Genomic DNA, 21,444 nt, shown 5'->3' with positions numbered 1-21,444 from the left:
GCTTGGCAAAAATATAGCAAATATGGCAAAAATATAGCAAAAATAACGACTGCTTAGGCAAAAATATAGCAAATATAGCAAAAATATAGCAAAAATAGCTAAGCAAAATTACAGCAAATTTTAGCAAATATCGCAAAAGTATAGCAAAAATATACCAAAAATACCAAAAATATAGCAAAAATACGATAAATTGAACATTAGCAGATATTATGTAATAATGTGGTTTGAAATCCTCATTCTTTCGCAACAGTTTATTATTTCAGGCTGTATTGGATATGCCATATTCCATTATGTTAGACTTAAATATCTCCTTAGGTATTACATTATGGAATGCGATGAACTTATCGAACAAATGCTCAAAGAACCTGATCAACATGTAGATCAACATACAGATAAATCTAAAAGTTAAACGAGACTTACCTGTAAGTTGAAGGTTGACTGTGGTTCTATCAGCTAATCTTAAGTAATGGAGGGATTACATGAGATTGTAATGCGCATGCGCGAGTCAGACTTTAAAGTACGAGTGTGTATCAGAAATATTACTTATACCCAGAAAAATGGGTGGGAATCCACGGCTGGGGCATGTAATCCCTCCATTACTTAAGATTAGCTGATAGAACCACAGTCAACCTTCAACTTACAGGTAAGTCTCGTTTAACTTTTAGATTCTATCAGCTAATCACGTAATGTTCGAGATTCCATGAGATTTTAAAGACTGATATACACTCGTATGAGCTGGGAATACACCATAAGTGGAAATCTTTATTCCAAATATGAAATAAGAATGACAATGTTCAAAAGAGTTTTTATTGTTAACTGTATTGTTCTCAAATACAATGGCAGTGAAGGTAGCTACCCTTGAGAATATAACCATCATAAGTTGCACATAAGCATTGTGTACACTGACTTAAAAGTACATTGCATTGACTGACAAGTCATGCCAGCTTTTCCAACCCAGCAATATTTACTCAATCACACTGCCCAACACTGCTGATTCAAACAGACCTCTGTCCCTTACAATAGGCTTGTCATAGAATGTGGCAAATGTTCTCTCTGATGACCAATCAGCCTTTTCCAAAATGTTTGAAATGGGTACAGATGCACACCTCGCTGCAGAGGTGGAGGAAGCACGAACTTTAAATACCTGAATGTCCACACCAGACTTATGAAGTCCAAGTTTTATCCATCTCGCCAGTGTGTCTCTTGACACTGCATTGTGAGGCCTAATGTAAGTTATAAATAGTTGTGTAACCGATCCTCTAATGCTCTCAGTTCTGCTGAGGTAACACTTCAAAGTGTTCAGTGGGCAAAGTGACTCGTCATGAGAATAGGCCCTGACTTCAACTGGTTTAGGTAATCTACCTGGTCTAGACTGCTTGACTAATTTGTCAATATGAAATGTAAACAAAGTATCATCCTGACTCCTTGTCATAAGGTCTATATCTAACAAGTATAAGGTCTGATCCTCTGGGCAGACACTAATGAAAGCAACATTACTAACTTGATAGTCAAATCCTTTAAAGATAAATCTTTCAGTGGTGTAAGCTTCTGAACAAAACGCAAAACATCTGTCACACTCCACATCTCTGTATAACGTGGTTTTGGTGGCAACATCTCGAAAACACCCTTCAGAAACCGACACACTACAGAGTGTGATCCACAAGGTCTATTGTCCAAATCAATAAATGTTAATAACGCACATCGTGATGTGTGTATAGAGCTGTAACCAAGTTTTTGGTTCAATAAACACATAAAAAAGTCCAACACCTGTCCTAGATGTGGTCTAGTAAAATCAATTTCCCTTTCACAACAAAAGAGTCTCCATTTCCGGATATATGTAGCGTACTGCTTCCTGGTGCCGGAACGCCACAAACTGATGATAACACTGGTTGCATCTGAAGAAATGCCTCTTTCTGAGCATATTTGCCGGAGAGTAGGAAAGCTTCAGATTCAGTCTCTTTCCTAGCGGGTGAACCTTCCCGTCCAATGACGTCACCACAGTCTGCCCTTTGGGCAACTTGACAGGCCTACAACAAATCATTTTGATTAATTGCGAAAATCATGACTGGGTTGACCATAGTGGAGCAATAACAAGAACAACTGCTTTATCTGACTGTATTTTCTGCAAGCACTTAGACAAGAGACAAAAAGGTGGGAGGCAATAAATTAGCTCTTTTGACCATGACAAACTGAAAGCATCTACAGCTTCGGCTTCAGGCTCTGGCCGCCAACTGACAAAACGTGGATGCTTCGTGTTTAAACGTGAAGCAAACATATCTATGGCTGGATTCCCACCAAAGTGTTCAAGGATTTTCTGAAACACATGGCATTGTCCTTCCACCATTTTATTTCCTGCTTAGCATCCTCTGATAATACCATCATTGCATTATAGTCACCATAATTATCTTGAAGTGCCTCCGTTTTTTCCCTATCTAGTTGTCTGTAGCGCAGTGGTCCAAAAAGGACAGCATGGAATGTGCTTACAAATAGACCTAGCAACTGAGCCACTGTCCTTACAGAACATTGTTGCTGAGTCAAAACTAAATTACATTTAGTTTGGATAGCCTGAGCTTTGTCATCTGGTAAAGCCAGTGTCATTTTCTCTGAGTCAATGTGGAAACCAAGAAATTTTATTCTAGTAGATGGTTCTAAAACAAATTTCTCAAAATTAACTGTAAAGCCAAGTGAACTGAAGGCTCTTGACATTTCACATACTGAAACTGAACAGTTTTCTTTTTCTGTTGCTTGAGTGAAAGAATCGTCAATATATCCGAGGCACTGATTACCTTGACACCTGAGATAGGAATAGACTGGTTTCAATATCTTAGTGAATACACGAGGGACACAAGCTAAGCCATTTGGCATACATGTAAATTGATAAAAAACATTTCCCCATCTAAATCTGAGATACTTTCTGTGTGCAACATGGACATTTACTGAATAGTAGGCATTTGTCAAATCTATGGATGCCATGTAGACATTTGGAGTGATCATGTCCAACACATTCTGCAAGCTTTCCATTTTAAAGTGGTGATATTGAACATATTCATTGAGCTGTTTCAAATTTAATATTAGTCTGTATTTTCCAATACTCTTCTTTCTAATAAAAATATTTGAAACAAACTGATCAGCAGTCTCCTCTGCTGGTTCAATAACATTTTGTTTGAGTAAGATTTGAATTTCTTCACTAATGATAGCACTTTCTTGCAGATTAAATCTAATTTGATGAGGTTCAAACAATTGTTTTGGCTTTTCAATAAAGTCAATTCTGAGACCCTCTATGACATTCAATATAAAAGGATCCTTTGTTAGTTTCTCCCACTCATGTAAACATGAAGATAATCGACCAGCCATAAAATCAACATTTGAGTAGTCAGACAGCAAGGTACTCACCTACCTGGCTATCATCTGTTGTCTGTGTACAGCCATCTGTTGCTTGGCCGACTTCCCCCCTCCTCTTTTTTCGGAGAACTTGTTCCAGCGGCCTCTGCCGTTCCCTAAAAAAGGCGTACCATGGAAATATCTGCCTCTGCCACGGACTATCGCCCATCTGTTACCACCATATTGAAAGGGTTGATATCTATGCCAACCATGGCCTCTTCCATGTCCATAGCTAGTAGCCTTGTGACCAAGTCGAGTTGACATAGCAATGTCTTTCAAGTGTTTGGCCACATCCTCCCCGAATAGGTAATCTGAACTTGTCGGAGCACTTGGGGTACACAGTGCACGATAGTGATCATTCAACTGTGGTTGTATCAGTTCCTTCCTTCTGAGGTTTAATTCTCTATGGACATAAGCCGACATCGTAAGTGAGTCACTCAACTTGGAAACAATATCTCTGAACAAAGTGGCTGGCACCTCTTGCTTGTGAGCAATTAAACTGTTCAGTGTATTTGTCACCGCTATGGTCGTCTTTATCATTCCACTCTGGACACGGTGCATTTTTACATCCATCGAATGTGTGTCAGATTGCAGGGAATCCCATATTAGCTTGTTAATTTTGGGCGTGTTCAAATCCAAACAGTTAGCTGGCTTTTTCAGGTCTTTTAGTTTCTGTGCGATGACCGCGTCATCAAACTTGGTAGTGAATACCTGATGAACCAATTCAGCCAGTTTGGTGTCAATTGGGTCCCCATCAGTCGTTGTTATTGGCAGAGTTTCTCTGATGAGGTTTACAACTTCTAAACCGGAAGGATCGGCACTGATTTCGTCATGCGCATGCACGACTTCCTCACCACTAAGTAGTTCTGTTGCTATGTCAACAGTCCCCGTTTCGTAGATTTTGGCAGTATGTGCCTGACTTGGTGGAATATAATCATCATCATCATCCTCATAAATAGGGAAGTGGCAGTGGCTAAAAGCGCGGTTTGCACTGACTCGCGCATGCGCATTGCAATCTCATGGAATCTCGAACATTACGTGATTAGCTGATAGAATCTTTAGATAAACATAGAGAAAGACTCGCTGCATTTGTAGCTGGTGGAAAATGTTCCCAATATTTTTGGGGAAATTATACCATCGAAAAAATTGATAACATGACCGATGAAGAAATTAAAAAAAATGTACGCGCGTTACGAGTCTAGACTGGAAGCTACCATCACTAAAACAATAGGTTTGGCTATGTTACAACTATACACAGTCGTAGCTAGTACGTTTCTTCCTATCCCGGCAGAACATCGCCCGTATTTATGCGAATCTCTCGGGAAAGACCCATTCATGAAACACGCTATAAGCGCAGTAAGCTGTGAGTTTTATCATAGATACGGAATGTTCTTAGCTCCGGTAACCACTGCTTTAATAACGGCTAGGTATTGTCAATTTAAACATAAATGCCCACATACTAATAATGGAGACTCAAGTGACACCACAGATTGTGGAGACACAACAACAGATATCACAAGTGAACGAGGAAATAACCCCGATTGTATCACAGGTTGTGGAAACACAATCACAACAAGTGAACGAGGAAATACCAAAATCACAAGCCAGAGTGACTAAGAATCCTTTGAAAATCACAGCTGGGAGAAAGGGTGCGCTAGCAAGGAAGGCGAAACTAATACATAATTCAAATATTGAACATAGTCGTCTGATTAAAACTTGGGCTCCCTATGCACTAGGAGTTGTTGCTATAGCAGTGGTATGGTTGTTTTATAAGACGGGAGAAGAGAAAATGTCACCCCCGATTACACAACAACGAGTTCAATTAGAGGTAAGCCCTCATATAATGTTATAATGACTACTCCAGTTACAGACGGTAAAATGTTGGTAAACGCAGCATATCATTCAGCGGTGGTCAGCAGCTTGGCCATTGGCTATGCCCGTATAGCTAAAATGATTACTAAAGCCACACCACACAAGCTAGATTTTAATGGTTATGATATCGGTATGATGGGTCTTGATATTGGATTGGCAATTCCTACAAAAGATATGCTCATCAAACAAGGACTTATCCCAGAAGACATAATGAAGTAATTAAACATTTGAATATTTTATATTATTGAACATTTGAATATTTTATGTTCATATAAATATGGCATTAATTACGATGATGGTCTGTGGAGCTATTGTTAATGCTTTAGCTTTTTGGGGGAGTAATTATTTATTTTCTAGTATGAGAGGAGATGAGCAGAAAAGACATAATAAAGCATTAGAACAACTTGAAGCAGCCCAGTCACAATGGGCCAGGTGCAGAATATTAAGATTAGATTTATTAATGAAGAACTGCGTAAGGAAGGACATTCAATTCAAACGTTTAAGGATGTTGAATCTGCCATGCACGAATACTTCCTTGTTTGTGGAAAGAAACTTGACCCAATACAGAGACCAACAATAAGTCAGTTTTATACACTGTCAGAGGCTCATAAAGCCCGAGATATAAAATTTATAGCTTTGGGATTGACTGGTGTGTCCATATTTAGCTATGTTCTATTGCGTATCAACCATTAACCCTGACTGCTAATCTAAAAATAGCGCTGACTGTTGTCCATTAATAGCTGCACATAAGCTATGGGCTATGTTGCGATGACAGCTATGACTCACCAGTGGAGATGTGATTTGCCTTTTAGACAAATGATATGACATGTCTCTAACCATGAATCTGTGCAGATACACACTCATGGGGAAAACGATTCAATGTCAGAAGCTATGTGTGGGTGTTTACTGTGGGACCCACTCTTATTATTTCAGACAGGGATATAAAAATTACGTTTGTTCTGTATGTGGGATTGGGGTCAAAGGTAGTTACTGTTTATGTAAGAGTCACGGTGGTGACAGGGTCAGGAAGCAGATTATTTACGCTAGGAAGAAAGATTACATCAATGAGAGGAAAAGGTTGGGGAGAATACGTATTTATATATGAAAAACAACCATTTAGACATTTGAATCATTTTGTATATACCATTAAATCACAATGGTTTTTGTCAGGGAGTTGAAGGCTTTGGCAAAACAACGTGGTCTACATGGATATTCTCCAATGAGAAAAGCTGAATTGATTGATTTACTCGGTTTGGAATACAACAAACCCCAGACTGTTAGAGAACTCAAAGCTCAAGCGAAAAAAAGTGAGCTGAGAGGTTAATCCTCGAATGAGAAAAGCTGAATTGATCGCTTTACTAGATAATAATAAATCCTATGATAAAAATAAACCCACTGTTGTTGATAATAATGAGTTAAAATTTGTACCCACAGCCGGCGTTGGTAAATATCTGGACGATGGATATTAATTCCAACATGGATGTTAATGATGTTAAGCCCATCGTGTCGAGCTAAATTAACCAGGAGTTCGATGATTTAAATAGTATAAAATACCAGCTGACGATTAAAATGTCATCGAGTAAAAGTAACACCGACGATAGCACTGAATATACCGAGCCATATTTACGGAGCAATCAAGAAGTTATAATCGAATCTGAGTCTATAAGCTCATCATTAGATACATCAATTCAACGGATACAAGAAACTGTAGAACGCTTGACTAATAGAGGTTCGGGTTGGGTCGTGGATAAAATAGTTTATATTTAGATATAGCAAATTATATGCCTTTCAAAGGTGGATCTTATATAGATTTGCCCCGTATTATAAAAAAAAGAAGCCATAATTAATGTAAAAAATAAAGGTGATGACTGTTTTCAGAATGATGATAAGATCTGCATTGTTCCCCGTAGACAAAAATCCGGATAGGTCTTCTAGCTATCCCCAAAATGATGGACTAAACCTTGATGGTATAGACGAACCTACACCAATCTCACAAATTGATAAGGCGGAAAAGCAAAATAATTTAGCGATCAATGTTTTCGGACATTCTTCTAAAGGAATTGTTGTACACAGGATAAGCTCTGCTCTGGAACATATTCCCAGAATCAATTCATTTCTAATTGAAAAAGATGGTAAATATCATTATACATGGATAAAGAGTTTAAGCAGACTATTATACGATCAAACAACCCATATGGAAAAGAAATATTTCTGTGGAAGATGCCTGCATGGGTACAGCAGACAAGATCTATTAGAAGCGCGTAAAGAAGACTGCAGAGGTGTTGGACAGACTGCTATCAGGATTGATATGCCTAAAGAGGGGAAAAATATATTAAAATTTGAACATTACTGTAATCAAATGCCAGTACCATACGCAATTTACACTGACTTCGAAGCACTTATCAAACCTATAGAAAATACAGTCCAAAGCAATCAAGATAGTTTTATGTACAAAACTCAAGAACATATTCCTTGTGGGTTTGGATATATAGTATGGAAAAACACACCTGCCCGTGATTTACAGAGTGTCCTATGAGGCAGGAAAGTTCCTAGAATATCTATAAAACGAAGAGAGAACAATCAGGGAAAATTTATCGCGTAAGAAACCCGTGTGTATGATGAGGGATGATTGGAGGGTGTATAAGAAGTCAACTAGTTGTCATGTTTGTAATAAACCTCTGAATGGGGATTCTGTAAGAGATCATTGCCACGTCACGGGTAATTATCGGGGAGCCACGCATAACGAGTGTAACTTGAAACTAAAAATGAATTCTCAAACAATACCCATCCCCGTTGTGTTTCACAACCTTAGAGGATCACAATGACTTTGCAATAACGAATCAATATCCTGATCGGTTAACACGTCATTTGTTGCTGAGAACAGGTGTATATCCTTACAAATATATGGATGATTGGTCTAGATTCGATGAAACTAAATTACCACCCCTTGAATCATTATATAGTAACTTAACAGAATCTAAAATAACCGATGCCGATTATGAACATGCTCTGACGGTGTGGGATAAATTAGGTTGTAAGAATTTAGGTGATTATCTCGATCTGTACTTAAAAAACAATGTACTGTTACTCCCCGATATATTCGAGATATTTAGAAAGACATGTTTAAAACAATACGGCTTGGATCCGGCATGGTACTATTCCAGTCCCGGACTATCGTTGGATGCATTGTTGAAGAAGACTGGTGTAGAACTAAAACTACTCACCGATTACAATATGCACTTGTTTATTGAGAAAGGATTAAGAGGCGGTATATCGATGGTAGCGAAAAGGTATTCTAAGGCTAAAAATAAATTAGTGGAAGGATATGATCCGAGTAAACCCGACATGCACATATTATATCTCAATTTGTATGGATGGGCTATGAGTCAACCTTTACCCACGGGTGGTTTTGAGTGGGTCTATGTGAATGATATTGATGTGATATCAATCCCCACAGATTCCGATAAAGGGTACATACTAGAAGTTGACTTGGAATATCCAAATTTGTTACATAAACACCATAACAGTTATCCGCTAGCTCCTGAAAGATTAATAGTGAATAAAGATTGGATGTTGGAAATATCAACACTCCTTGATGGGTAATAGTAAGTTAGCTAACGTAGAAAAACTTGTACCAAATTTGATGGATAAGACAAAATATATAGTTCACTACAGAAATCTCCAGTTATATCTAACGTTAGGTATGAAACTAAAGAAAATACACAGAGTACTAAAGTTCGATCAAAGCCCTCGGATGGAGCCCTATATAAGTATCATGGAACTGTTCTGGTTGAACAATACCCTTCCAAATGGCGTGCTGGTTTTCTTGGGGAATTAGTCAGCAAAGAGCCGGAGTCACAGGAGACTAATCACAATTTTATTTCAAGAACAATTAACAATGAGCAAGTTACAATATCTTAGAAAATAATCTTATTGTTTTAATAGGTAATCTATAAGACTATGTAGACATATCTTTTGTCTGGGAGATGGGATCTTGATACCTTAGGCTAGCATTTATCTAAAAGCTTCAAATCAATTAAACTATGTAGACGTAACGCTTGTTTTATTGAATAGTATGTCTAGGAGATGCGCTCCCATAACCTTAGGCTAGCATCTGTCTAAAAAGCTATAACTGAAACTACTGATATTTTATCTATGCATTTTTCGTGATTATAAGTATTACTTGCTAAACTATTATATGAAATGATGTATAAATGTTACACCATGATAACTTCCCCTCCGTCTGAAAAAGTTTGGACCCCAAACGTTTAAAAAATAAAATAATTATGGCTTAGATGGACAATGTATTATGTTAAAATAGTAAATAACAGTTATTATAGAGTCTCTTTGGTATAAGGAAACAAGTTCTTTCTGCTGTCATCAGGGAATCTGGATGTGGAGCTGGCTTGTCTTGGCACTCTGTACTGGTGGTTTATAGGTGATGTAGGAGGCCTTGAGTTCCACATCCTGGTTTGAGGTTTAGGGTAGTTGGCTGTGTTCATGGAGGTTTTACATGGAAACAAAGAAAAGAGAGTTAGAATGTTCAAATGATATGTCATATTTGAATACTTCCTCAGTTTGTATGTAATAACTAGAAAATAAAACAAATATGATAATTATGATGTAAAAGATCAGTACATAATTATTACGAAAGGGTGTCATGACCAGGAAGAATGTATTGGAGGCAAATTACAAAAGTATATCATGAAAAAATAAATAAATAATATATCCTTCTATTTTTGGATACAATCATTAGACGCATTATATATACATATATGTGCATGTGCATATAACAAGTGCATTGATTTATTACACTAATAAGGTGTACAAAAAGTGTTAGAACTTATGTATATCCTTTTTAGAATTATTTGTTAGTTTTCGTAACTATTTGGTTTGCCTTTTCTTTGTTTTGGTTCATTTCGGTTGTTAGGTTTGCTTTATTTCAGTTTGGTTTGTTTCGCTTTGATTTGTTTCGCTTCGATTTTCGTTCGTTTCAATTCAGTTCAATGCGGTACTGTTTGGTTTCATTCGGTTCGATATACGGTTTGATTTGCTTCGGTACGGTTTCGGTTCGATTCGCAGTATGGTTTGCTTCGCTTCGGTACCGTTTCGGTTCAATTCGCAGTATGGTTTGCTTCGCTTCAAAACGGTTTCGGTTCGATTTGCAGTATCGTTTACTTCGCTTCGAGTCATTTCGATTTGTTTTGGTTCACTTTGGTTGGCTCGTTTCACTTTGTTTTTGAGATTGGTTGATCAGGTCAATGCTAAAAATTTGTTGTGATACAAATAACTCAGATGATCAGGCTGATGCCATTTGTTCTCAACTGGAGAAACTGGTGACCTAAAGTAAAAAGACTTGACACAAAATAAACATGACAAGATACAGTTAATAGCTGTTTTGTGTTTTGCACCGTTTATTCAGGAGATTTTGTATTTTGGTCAAGAATATATTCAATTGGCAGATATCGGTATATATGGGGAGTAGATCAACATATGGTTGACTGGGACTACACTCTATGTAATACGGATATGAAACACAGTAGAAAAAGGTGTTGATGTTTCCAAATTCTATATCTGGAAAAATAACCCTTTTGGATTTATAAATTGGTGCTTCCTCTGGATCATATGGAGGATTGTCTTCTCCACAGGAACACTTATGGAGATCCTTCCAGCTATCATCAAGGTAGCGCTGTATGAGGTGGGGAGGAACACTTTCAAAATAGCATGTGAGGTGATTATGATCATCTTTGTTATTGGTATATGAGACCTTAACACAGCAGTCTCCTTGAATAATTTCAATGCCCATAACTCTTTTTATTTTATGATCTACTTTTCGTAGGTGTTTTGGAAATAACAGATATGGTTTGACATCTAATACTATGCATGGTTTGGTGTTGTCTTGCTCGACATTCCCTGACATTGTATTCCCTGACAGAACATTGACTGATTTATTGTCTTGTGCTGATTCCTTTTGGTCGAAAAACTTATGATTCTTCATTGGATGTTTTCGTCGTTTTCCTGACATACTTCTTTTGAGGTGAAATTCTCTCCGAATGGAGTCTGGAATGCTGCTGCCATACTCCCATGTGTTTCCCCTTTCTGGATCCTTCCATTTTACTCTGTAGTAGATTTTGCTGTTTGCTCTCTTGGAACTTACAATTGAGTGGATGTCTTCCGGATTGAAAACCTGAGGGATATCCTTGGTTTGATTACCTGATGTTGGACTTGGAGGTTGTACCTGGCCGTCGTCAAGTTGTTTTCTGGATTTTGGCTTGTGATGCTTACTATTCACTCCTCTTTTCCCTTTGTTTACCTTTTCATTTTCCTTGGTACGAGCACTAGGACCTGGTGTGGCATGATTTTCCTTCATAGTTGTCGTGCTGGAACCTGCATATTTTGCTGTTGTATTTGGAGCAGGGTTTTTCTTCTTTGTTGGGGTCTTTTTGTTCGAATTCTTGTTGCTGGAAGTACCTGCCTTAGTTTTGGAATTTACCTAGTTGCCTTTCTGTTGTGGAAGTGATTGATCAGTTTCTTGATATGTTGAGCTTGTCGACTGGGAATTGTTGCTGTCAGGCTGTGAATCATGGACTGGTTCCTCATTGTCATCCATGACTTCTGAATCTATGTTACTGGTGTCATTGAGGTATGGTTCTGGACGATCAGCAGGATTAAAATATGGCTTCAGACGGTTGGCATGGACCTGTGGTTTGTGTATTTTGTCGTCAGAACTTCGGCGTAGTTTGTAGGTATAATTTGGACCAGTATGGATGATATAATAGCTACCATACCACTTTTTGGTTAATTTGTTGGAAAGGCCTTTTTTAACTTTTTGACAGTAAAGCCAAACTCTTTGACCTGGGGTGAATTTTGGTTCTTTAGCCTTACGATTATATTGTTCTGAATACACCTCCTTAGCCCGAGCAGTGTTTTCAGCTGCAATTGTTCTAGTGATTTCAAGCTCCTCAAGCAAATTTGAAAGATAACTTTTGTGATTGTGGCCTAAGTTTTCTTTTGGAATTAATGCTACATCTTGTGGAGCTCTCATTTCTCGGCCAAAAAGCATAACATATGGGGATTTTTGTGTTGATGAATTTGGGGCCATCCGATAGGCCATCATGATGCCAGGAATAAAACGGGGCCAATCATTTTGAGACTTGTTACAATAGGCTCTGAGTGATTGATTGATGTAAGAATTGAGCCTTTCTACACAGCTGTTTGTTTGAGGATGGTATGGGCTGGTATGGGTAAATTTAATTGCCAAAAGTTCACAAATTGCTTTGATAAGTTTCGACATGAAGTTCTGACCTCTGTCTGAAATTAAGGTCCTTGGAGCGCCATACCGACAAAATATTTCTCTGACGAGAACATCTGCTACTTCTTTGGCTTCTTGGGTCCGAAGTGGAAAGGCTTCACACCATCTGGATGATGCATCTGTGATGACCAAAATGTACTTGTACTTATCTGGTGTTGTTGGCAGGGGACCGAGAATGTCAACGTGCCATCGGGTGAAGACCTCTTCTACAGGTAGTGGACGAAGTGGTGCCTTCTTGCCATGGTAGTGCCTCTTGGTCTGTTCACATACTTCACACGTCTGGACATAAGTAGCAATATCGCTGTACATTTTGGGCCAGTAGTACTTAGGTCTCATGGTGTTGTGCATCCTTTCTTTCCTATGGTGGCAACCGCCAAACTCTGAGTCATGATAGGATTGCAGGACTTGATTTCTGAGAATTCTTGGGACTGCCAGCTGTGTAATGAACTTGTCTGCATGGCCTTTCTGTCTTTGTGGAACGAATCTGTATAGGATGCCACCATCAATTTCAAAAGTATTGGCTTCGATAAGAATCTTTTGACGATCCTTTTCATTTTGTGGAAGGACATCATTCTCTTTGTAGTCAAAGATTTAGATGAAATCTGGACAAATCATTTGTAGGTGACGTAAATTTGGATGTTCTTTTATACTTACTTCAACCAATGTGTCTTGAGTAACATCAGCATTTGTAGCATGTAATGCTGCAACAACAGTAACTGGTACTGACTGATAATCCTCTTCATATTCAAAGGTGACTGACCAATGTGTTGTCTGTGTGTCTGATTCTAAGTGATTGACAATAGGTGTGCAAATATCCTCAGTCTGACTTGTCTGTGTGACCTGTGTGGATGAATGGGTGTTTGGCAAGATAGTGGTACTGCTAGTTGATTTGCTTTGCTAAGTTGAAGTTACTGAAAAGACTGTTTTCTCAGCATCTTCTTCTGTCTGATCATTACAGTTAATATTTTCCTCATATTCCCTACGTGAGAGAGCATCGGCATTCCCATTGGCTTTGCCGCTGCGATGAACAATGTCAAAAGTGTAGGTAGAAAGTTCCAAAGACCATCGTCCTAACCTACCTGTGGCATCCTTGATGGATTTCAGCCATTTCAATGCTATATGATCAGTGTAGACTGTGAATTTGGAATTTGCATGGTATGGACGAAAGGATCTAATGGCTTCAACTAGAGCTAAGCCTTCCTTTTCTGTAATGCTCCAGTTCTTTTCGCTGCCATGAAGAGCTCTACCACCAAAGGCTATTGGATGCTATCTCATCTTTTTGACTAAAAACAAAACCTATGCGCATATCACTGGCATCAGTTGCGAGAAGAAATTCTTTGTCAAAATTTGGATAAGCCAGAACAGGTTTGAGTGTGTTGAATGCCTGATCACACTCAAGTGACCATTGGAACTTTGGTTTCTTTCCTACTTCTGACTCTGAATGCTTCTTTAGCAAGGCATTCAGTGGAAGCGCTATGTGAGCATAATTTTTCACATACTTCCTGTAGAAGTTTGTGAGACCTAAGAAGGAGCGAATCTGCTTTTGTGATTTGGGCACTAGAAAGGTTCTAATTGCTTCAATCTTTTTGTCATCAACTTGAACACCTCCACAAGATAAAACATGACCCAGAAAAGAAACTTTGTCCGTTGCAAAATTGCATTTGGATGGCTTTAGTGTTAATTTTGCCTGTTTCAGATAGTAAAATACTTGCTCCAAATGTTGGAGATGCGCTTCAAAGTTTTTGCTGTAAATTATCAAATCATCAATGTAAATCAGCACAACCTTAAAAAGCAATTTTCTTAGCACTTTGCTCATGAGCTGTTGAAAACAAAGTGGTGAATTTGTCAAACCTTGTGGTGAACGTTTGAACTGATAAAGGCCTTGATGGGTGACAAAAGCAGTTTTATGCTTTGAATCTTCATGTAATGGCACTTGGAAGAAGCCATTAGCAAGGTCTAAAGTTGAGAAGATCTTAGATTGTGCATTGGCGATGTTATCAACAACATCATCAAAAACAGGAAGAGGCCAAGACATTGGTAAAGTGACAGAATTCAACTTTCTGTAGTCACAAACAAATCTAAATGAGCCATCACGTTTCTTGACTAGGATAATGGGAGCTGAATACTTAAAAGTAGTCTCCTCGATCAAATCATACTTCAGAAAATCATCTATAAGTTTTCGGTGACTTTTTGGAGATGAGGAGATTGGCGATATGGTCTACTCTTAACGGGTGGGTGGTTGCCAGTGTCAATGATATGTTGGTGCATGTCAGTCTTTCCTAAATCTGCAAGACTCGTTGAAAACATGTTTCTATTTTGTCCCAAAAATCTAGGTAGTCTTTGTCGTTGGTCTGGAGTCAGTTGTGTATTGGTCAAATCAAATCCTAACTCTTGTGCAATTTTAACAGAGTCCCTGGTGTCATTGTCTCTCTTCTCATTGTCAGTGTTGTCTTTGTCAATGTAACTAAATTTGCCTACAACTGTACCCTTGTCAAGAACTTTTTCTTCTTGGGAGGGATTCATAAGCCTAAATGTAGCAGTTTTGCTTTTCACTTTGGAAAGAGTTCTACCACCTGCTACTCCAGAATAAGCAGTGAGGGAAGCAATGGGTTCAATGAGGATGAGGGAATCCTCTTTGGCCTCTGATAGTCTAACCTTGAAATGAATTTCACTCTGAGGGGGGATGTAAATCTGATCTATTGTTTTTGCTAATCCACTAATCTCTTGCACTGAATTGGCTATGAAATTGATATGTTGCCTATCTGAGGTGCTGTTGTTAAGTATCAAGGAATGACAGATATAATCTAAGACTGCATCATTGTCATCAAGGAAGTTCTCACCTAGTATCACTGCTTCTGGTAGTGTAGGCAGAATATAGAATCTTTGAGAAAATTCCTGATCCTTAATGACAAAATCTAACACAACTGAACCTAACACTTTATGCAATTCGCCGCCAACACCTTTAACCTGTGGAAAGGGTGAGTTTCCAAGAGTAAGGTTTTCAAAAGCTGTGCTCAGAAAAGCAGACGAAATACAAGAAATGGATGCCCCTGTATCTACTAAACAATTTTTTGCTTTTGTACCAAATTTTGCCTGAATTACACTTTTGGCAAGGGGCGTAACTAAAGACACTGTTGGAATTTCACTTTCAAAGTTACTTTCCATACCAGACTCCATATTTGCCATGACACCTATTAGTATGTACCGTACTAAATTAAAGAAAGACAAGTAACCAAAAATGTAGTACTTACAATATTTGAAGACTTTTTCTTCCTTTGTTGGTGTCTTTGGAGGAGTTGGTTGTCTTTAATCCAGTGTTGAGGTCAGAGGTGGATGCAGCTTGCTTGTTATTCCATCAGATGATCACGGTTGGACATGTCCTCCAATGGGTTCTTGTAGCTGTTTGTAGTTAGTTCCTGGGCTCCGTGGTTCCGAAAACGATGATTCTCTGCCAAATTATCATGGAACTGTTCTGTATGAACAATACCTTCCAAATGGCGTGCTGTTTTTCTTGGGGAATTAGTCAGCAAAGAGCCGGAGTCACAGGAGACTAATCACAATTTTATTTACAAGAACAATTAACAATGAGCAAGTTACAATATCTTAGAAAATAAGTGAGGGGGCCACAGAGAGTCGGTACAACACTCTGGGCTGTGGGAGAGAGGTCTGCTTGGTAAGAGAGTCAAACCCCTTCTCTCCTAAAACTTTGCTACAGTATGTATTTAACAAAAATTTGAACAATAAAAAATTTAAAATATTGCTTACTGCACATTTAAATTTTTCTGTCTGGACATTTAAAAAACAACAACAACGCTACCTTCGGGGTCCAAATAATTGATGAGCGTTATTGTATCCCTTCAACGACTTCAGGTGAACAAACAGGCATAACAAACTTAGTCAATAAAAGTATGAAATTTGATATGAAACATCACTAGACATGATGATTTTACCGTTTAAAATGTATTTCCTGCTCTCAAAGGCATTGTTTTATATGCAGAGATTAAGATTACCGTGTGTATTTTCTCATAAACTAAGGCGGAAATAGCAATCAGCTGTGCACGTGTTTCCTCCCAATCTACTGGTGATTCAGTTTAAACGTACCCAGTGATACCACTTTAAAGAATTTTGATGCAATGGGGGGAAGAAATTGTATCTGAAATTATTATTTTATCAGGAAGAATATATTCCAATATCGTGTTATTTTAGTTTCAGTTTCCACCATATATACTTAAAATTATAAGAACCATAAGCGTAGCACTTTGGTACAGATGGATGGTATGCAGGATATTTTTTTACGTATGGAACGATTTTGACCAGTAACTGTAGGGACTTCACGTGCTACATGTATTTCGATCGCGAAAATGTTATGTTGACATTTAATAGTCAAACTGCCTCAAATATGACTTTTAGCAAGTCATGGTACGGCATTTATGATATGTATATCCATTATCTTGCAACTAAAGTTCATTTCAAGGCGTCAATAGCGGTAATCTGTCCTTGGTTGCTGTAATTAACGCTGACTTGTGCCATCTACCGATCACTTCGCATACGATTTCGCCGAAATTATTGTAAACATTATTATAATTATTGAATGAAATATTGAATAATATTTATAAAATATATTGCAAACTCCAGTCCAGATAAACAGTGAACAATTTTTTTAATACCAGATATTATACTGATAGGATTAAATTGCAGTTCGGATTTGTTGACTTGTATTTCTGGTGTTACGTGATCGCGGTGATCGGCTGATAATGTTTCCTGAGATGGGGGAAAACATCGTGTCATTGGAAAACTTGAGTTTACTAAAAATGTTAGTAAATTTTGGTAGCCATGCTTTACCGCGCCATAACCGAAGCGCTCAATAACAAGGGAACACTGTACGTAACAACTTGTAATGTGTGTGAAAAGTCATACGAAAACACGCTATTTAAAGGTGGCGTGGCCTAAATGCAAATGTCCGATTGGGATTTTAAATTTTCTGGACCCCTGCTTTTATTTCAACAAACTTAAGAAGCAGTACGTTGATAGATGCGAGGTGTTATATACCGACGCAGATTCTTTATTGATGGAAATACAAACCGAGGATGTGTATAAAGATATGGCTGAAAAAATAGATATGTACGACACGAGTGATTACCCAAAAGATAATCCACTGCACAGCGTAGTAAATAAAAAGGTGTTAGGTAAGATGAAGGATGAATGTGCTGGGACCCCTATTGTGGAGTATGTCGGATTAAGACCTAAGATGTATTCTATAAAGAGTTCTGATAATGGGGAGATACGAAAAGCTAAAGGGGTTAATAAGTATGTGGGAAAAAAGCATATCACTTCTTAAAGAGTTCATCTCGTGTTTGACTGTTCTACCGTTGAATAATACTTCTTTATACTGTTCGTGTTTGTCAATCATAGGATATATGGATTAAGAATAAACAAGACATCATTATCCCCCTTAGATACAAAGAGATGGATTGATAAGGATGGTGTAACTACCTACACTTATGGTTATGGTGGTAATACTGTATCGTTGGGAACTATGAGCAACGCTTCTCGTACAAATGCCCTGCCCGGTCCATCTTTAAGATAATAAAGAATAGGCTCGCCTTCTTTCATAACCATCGACTAATGTTATATACCTTAAGGGACCAAATCGGATCAGTTGCGCGACGTAGGCCTCCTTCGAGTTCACCGGGCTGGTATAAATATCTTACGCTTACTCTATCTGGCACCGGGCTGGTATAAATATCTTACGCTTACTCTATCTGGAAGTTTTTGGTCTTTGCCTCTCCTCGGTGCAGAAGATTCGGAAGTCACAGATTTCATGGTTTCTTCCCGATTAATCTCTTTACTTCATTATTCAGCGCTGATACAACAGCTGATAATCGTGTCACTTATTCGGTTGATCTTAATCATTCTGATTTTATTTCAATCCCATACTGATAGCCAAACAAACGTTCCGCTAAAGTCTGGTTAAATCTTTCAATGATAGCTTGACTACGGTGGGCCTCTTTCACCACGCCTGATTTCGAAATCGTGCTTTGTTAACAGTTTAGTTACTGATCCCATAAACTCGCAACCAGGATCTACTTGAAATAACTTGGGCCGTTTTAGTGGTCTGCTTTTATATATGTGGCTCAGTGCATTAGCTACTTCTTTTGAATCTTTCGAGGTTAATGGCTCGGCCTCTTTGTATCGACTAGCCACATCCACTATGGTTAAAGCGTATTTATACATTTTGCGTCTTACCTTATCATGGGGAAGAAACAAGAGTTAAGCCTGATGAACTTCATTCGTTGTTAAAATATCAAACTTCTTCCTCGAGATATAATGCGGTGCCGGTAAGTATATTTGCCACATCGCTTGTTTCTTTAACCAATTCTTGGCCACATCTTTAGATACCTTAGCCGCAGTGGCTAATTTTTGTATTGCTCCTATACCTTTCCAATATCCTCGTGGGCTAAAGTAAATTTTATTCATTATTAATTAATATTGATGTTTCTTTTAATAAACCTTATGACGATCGCATCATCGTTTACACATAAAAAAATCCCCCTGTAGTGGTGGTATAGGTATATAAATCTTGCTCTAGCGGAAGTGGTCCAGAATCGCCATTACCTATACTACTATTTCTTCAATTGTCTTATGAAGCACTTGACTGTTTGAAATTGTCCACCCTCTTTAGAGCACCTTATGCTACAATTAATCCAACAGGCAGGGGTAAAAAGTGTGAAAACAATTCAGCAGGCTAAAGATGAAACAATCCCTCTAGTATATGATTGCACTATTTCTCCTACTTGCAGGTGATCACAAGGTTAAAAAAAATACTCACCTCCAAGAGAAATGCGAATCATAGAAACATATAGAGAAGTATGTATGGTCAGAAGAGGTTTCCAACGTGTACCAATTAATGACAAAACTAACAATCAGTCAAGTGTTACCACAGGTTGTCTTTATTCTTATAATTATCAAGATATGTTGCATGTGATTTTCTAAACTTTACTCGCTAATCCTGCATGAGACAAATGGTGCATCTTTAATCATTTATCTATGACATCACATGTGATGCCTTCATGAGCATCAGTTCACACAACATTTGTGTATGTATCCAATCTAATAAACACAAGAAACCACTCCTTCAGCCCATGTGTGTGTAACCCTTCCAACATCAGTATATCTCCTTTAGACTGCACACAAGGAAGCTAATTTTCATTGTTTAGTTGGTGTTTAAGTGTCATACATGGCTAGTCAAGGTCAACCAAAATGCACTTTTAAGTTCAAAACTTTCATAATTAGGTCAAACCCACACTTATTATGTAGGAAATGTTCTACAAAGCGTTCCTTATTGCGATTGTTGTGATTCTAAGGGGTCAGAATTTAAAGAATTTGTTACGTATTGGAACAAGCTTCAAGTGGAGAATCGTAAACGATCTTTCAGTCCGCCATCTTCCTTTTCATCTATTTCGTTTAAATCAGCAGTCTTTAACTAATAAACTTATAGAAGAGAAGCAGTTGGCTATGAACAAATTTTCAAAATTGTTATCCTCGCTGTGTGCAGACTTAATAAATCATAAATTACACAGAACATTACATAATAGTAATGCCTGATGTGGTTTGGTACTACTGGTAGACTGATCCGTCAGATCACTGGGCCATGGTACAAGCACAGTGGGATCCGCAGCTGGTCAACAGGGTGAAGCTGGTAGAGATAACATACCCTCATGCTTCATTGCCACTGAATAAAGTTCTCAGGAGACAAGATCAACAAAGGACTTCGGACCAGACCACACCCACTTTCATTCCCTTGGAAGCAAATTTACGAGATGAATATGAGGTTTTTCCATTATCCAACATGAACTTTGATTCACATTAACTGGCACTGATCTACAACAATTCCCCGGGACTGGTTGTTGCCTTTGTTATTGTTTTTTCCTGTGAGTAACCGGATAATATTAACCTTTTTCACACTTTCGCCATCTTGGATCGAAAACGAGGCTTGGAGACCATAGCTCCATGCAGTGTGAGTTGCATCAGCTGATAGGGAACAGACAGCATGTTGTGCATTTCACTGATGGACATTTCAAACAAACAAAAAATTGTATCCTCTGTATCTAATACAGAAAATATTTCACATTTAATCCTGAGGTCCAACTAAAATATGCCTGTAATACACTGGAATTAGCATTTTGCTGTCAGGATCCCGGAAGTGAATTGAAAGGTGCATTTCGAGATACGTATTTCAGAAATAGATTGTTTTATCATAACCTCGTCGGCATATAGGTACAGTGTGACAGTACATTCAATGACAGAAGTTTTGTATTGTAAATGAACCGCATAACATGAAACACGTCGGCGTTCTTTTGCAAATTTGCACAGTCAATGCGTGGCTTGGCGAACTCGAGATCGTCGATCATGTTTATTTCACGTTTCATAGTGGTGTTTACTGCACAACGCACTGTTGTTTTGCCATGAGTTCAGTTGACAAAAAAAACCTTTTTCTGCTATGATTTTCATCTAAACATATTACGATGTAAATGAAATTAGTTCACAAAATAACTCGTGTGTCAAAATAAATATTCAGAAGGGGCGATAACTCTATTCAGCGTGTACAATGACAGATGATACTTTACTTGTTCTTCAAACATCACTTATTTAACCGATTATTACCGAATGAGATTGCACCGTGCACGACAAAAGTAATAATGTGTGAACTGTTTAAAATTGATAAATATAAATAATGCATGAAATTGAAGAAATATAAGAATTGATACAAACACCAACTTCTTGAACACCCTGACCTAATCCTGTATGATGATAGGTAATTGTATATCAAAAGGAAGCTACTAATACATTTATCCTGAATAGTTTGAAAATGTCTTGAT

The 21,444-nt window shown here is 38.0% G+C and overlaps 2 protein-coding genes across 4 annotated transcripts in view; one reads left to right on the top strand and one right to left on the bottom strand.

Moving 5' to 3' along the window:
• LOC139468148 (protein N-terminal asparagine amidohydrolase-like) overlaps nucleotides 1-21,444 on the top strand; it is a 638,951-nt gene that overhangs the window by 109,034 nt on the left and 508,473 nt on the right. The window lies entirely within an intron of this gene.
• LOC139469022 (uncharacterized) lies at nucleotides 1,805-11,623 on the bottom strand. The gene is made up of 3 exons (XM_071251157.1): nucleotides 11,467-11,623; nucleotides 3,398-4,397; nucleotides 1,805-2,027 (listed from the first exon to the last, which is right to left on the bottom strand). Exons 1-3 carry the CDS (start codon nucleotides 11,621-11,623, stop codon nucleotides 1,805-1,807), a joined length of 1,380 nt encoding a protein of 459 aa, XP_071107258.1.

Source organism: Haliotis cracherodii, unplaced genomic scaffold (genome assembly GCF_022045235.1).
Source record: "Haliotis cracherodii isolate W230 unplaced genomic scaffold, xgHalCrac1.p SCAF_2, whole genome shotgun sequence".
NCBI classification, from domain to species: Eukaryota; Metazoa; Mollusca; class Gastropoda; order Lepetellida; family Haliotidae; genus Haliotis; species Haliotis cracherodii.
Note: the sequence above shows the minus strand (reverse complement) of the source record. Positions and strands in the feature narration are given on the sequence as shown.

What these genes read in the sequence shown, in the direction of transcription:
- LOC139469022 (XM_071251157.1), bottom strand. Translation starts at nt 11,623, where the DNA reads ATGAAGGAAAATCATGCCACACCAGGTCCTAGTGCTCGTACCAAGGAA. An exon ending in ACCTCCAAGTCCAACATCAG is followed by an intron (nt 4,398 to 11,466) that starts GTAATCAAACCA and finishes AGATTCCATGAG; the next exon opens with ATTGCAATGCGCATGCGCGA. An exon ending in AGACAACAGATGATAGCCAG is followed by an intron (nt 2,028 to 3,397) that starts GTAGGTGAGTAC and finishes GATTTGTTGTAG; the next exon opens with GCCTGTCAAGTTGCCCAAAG.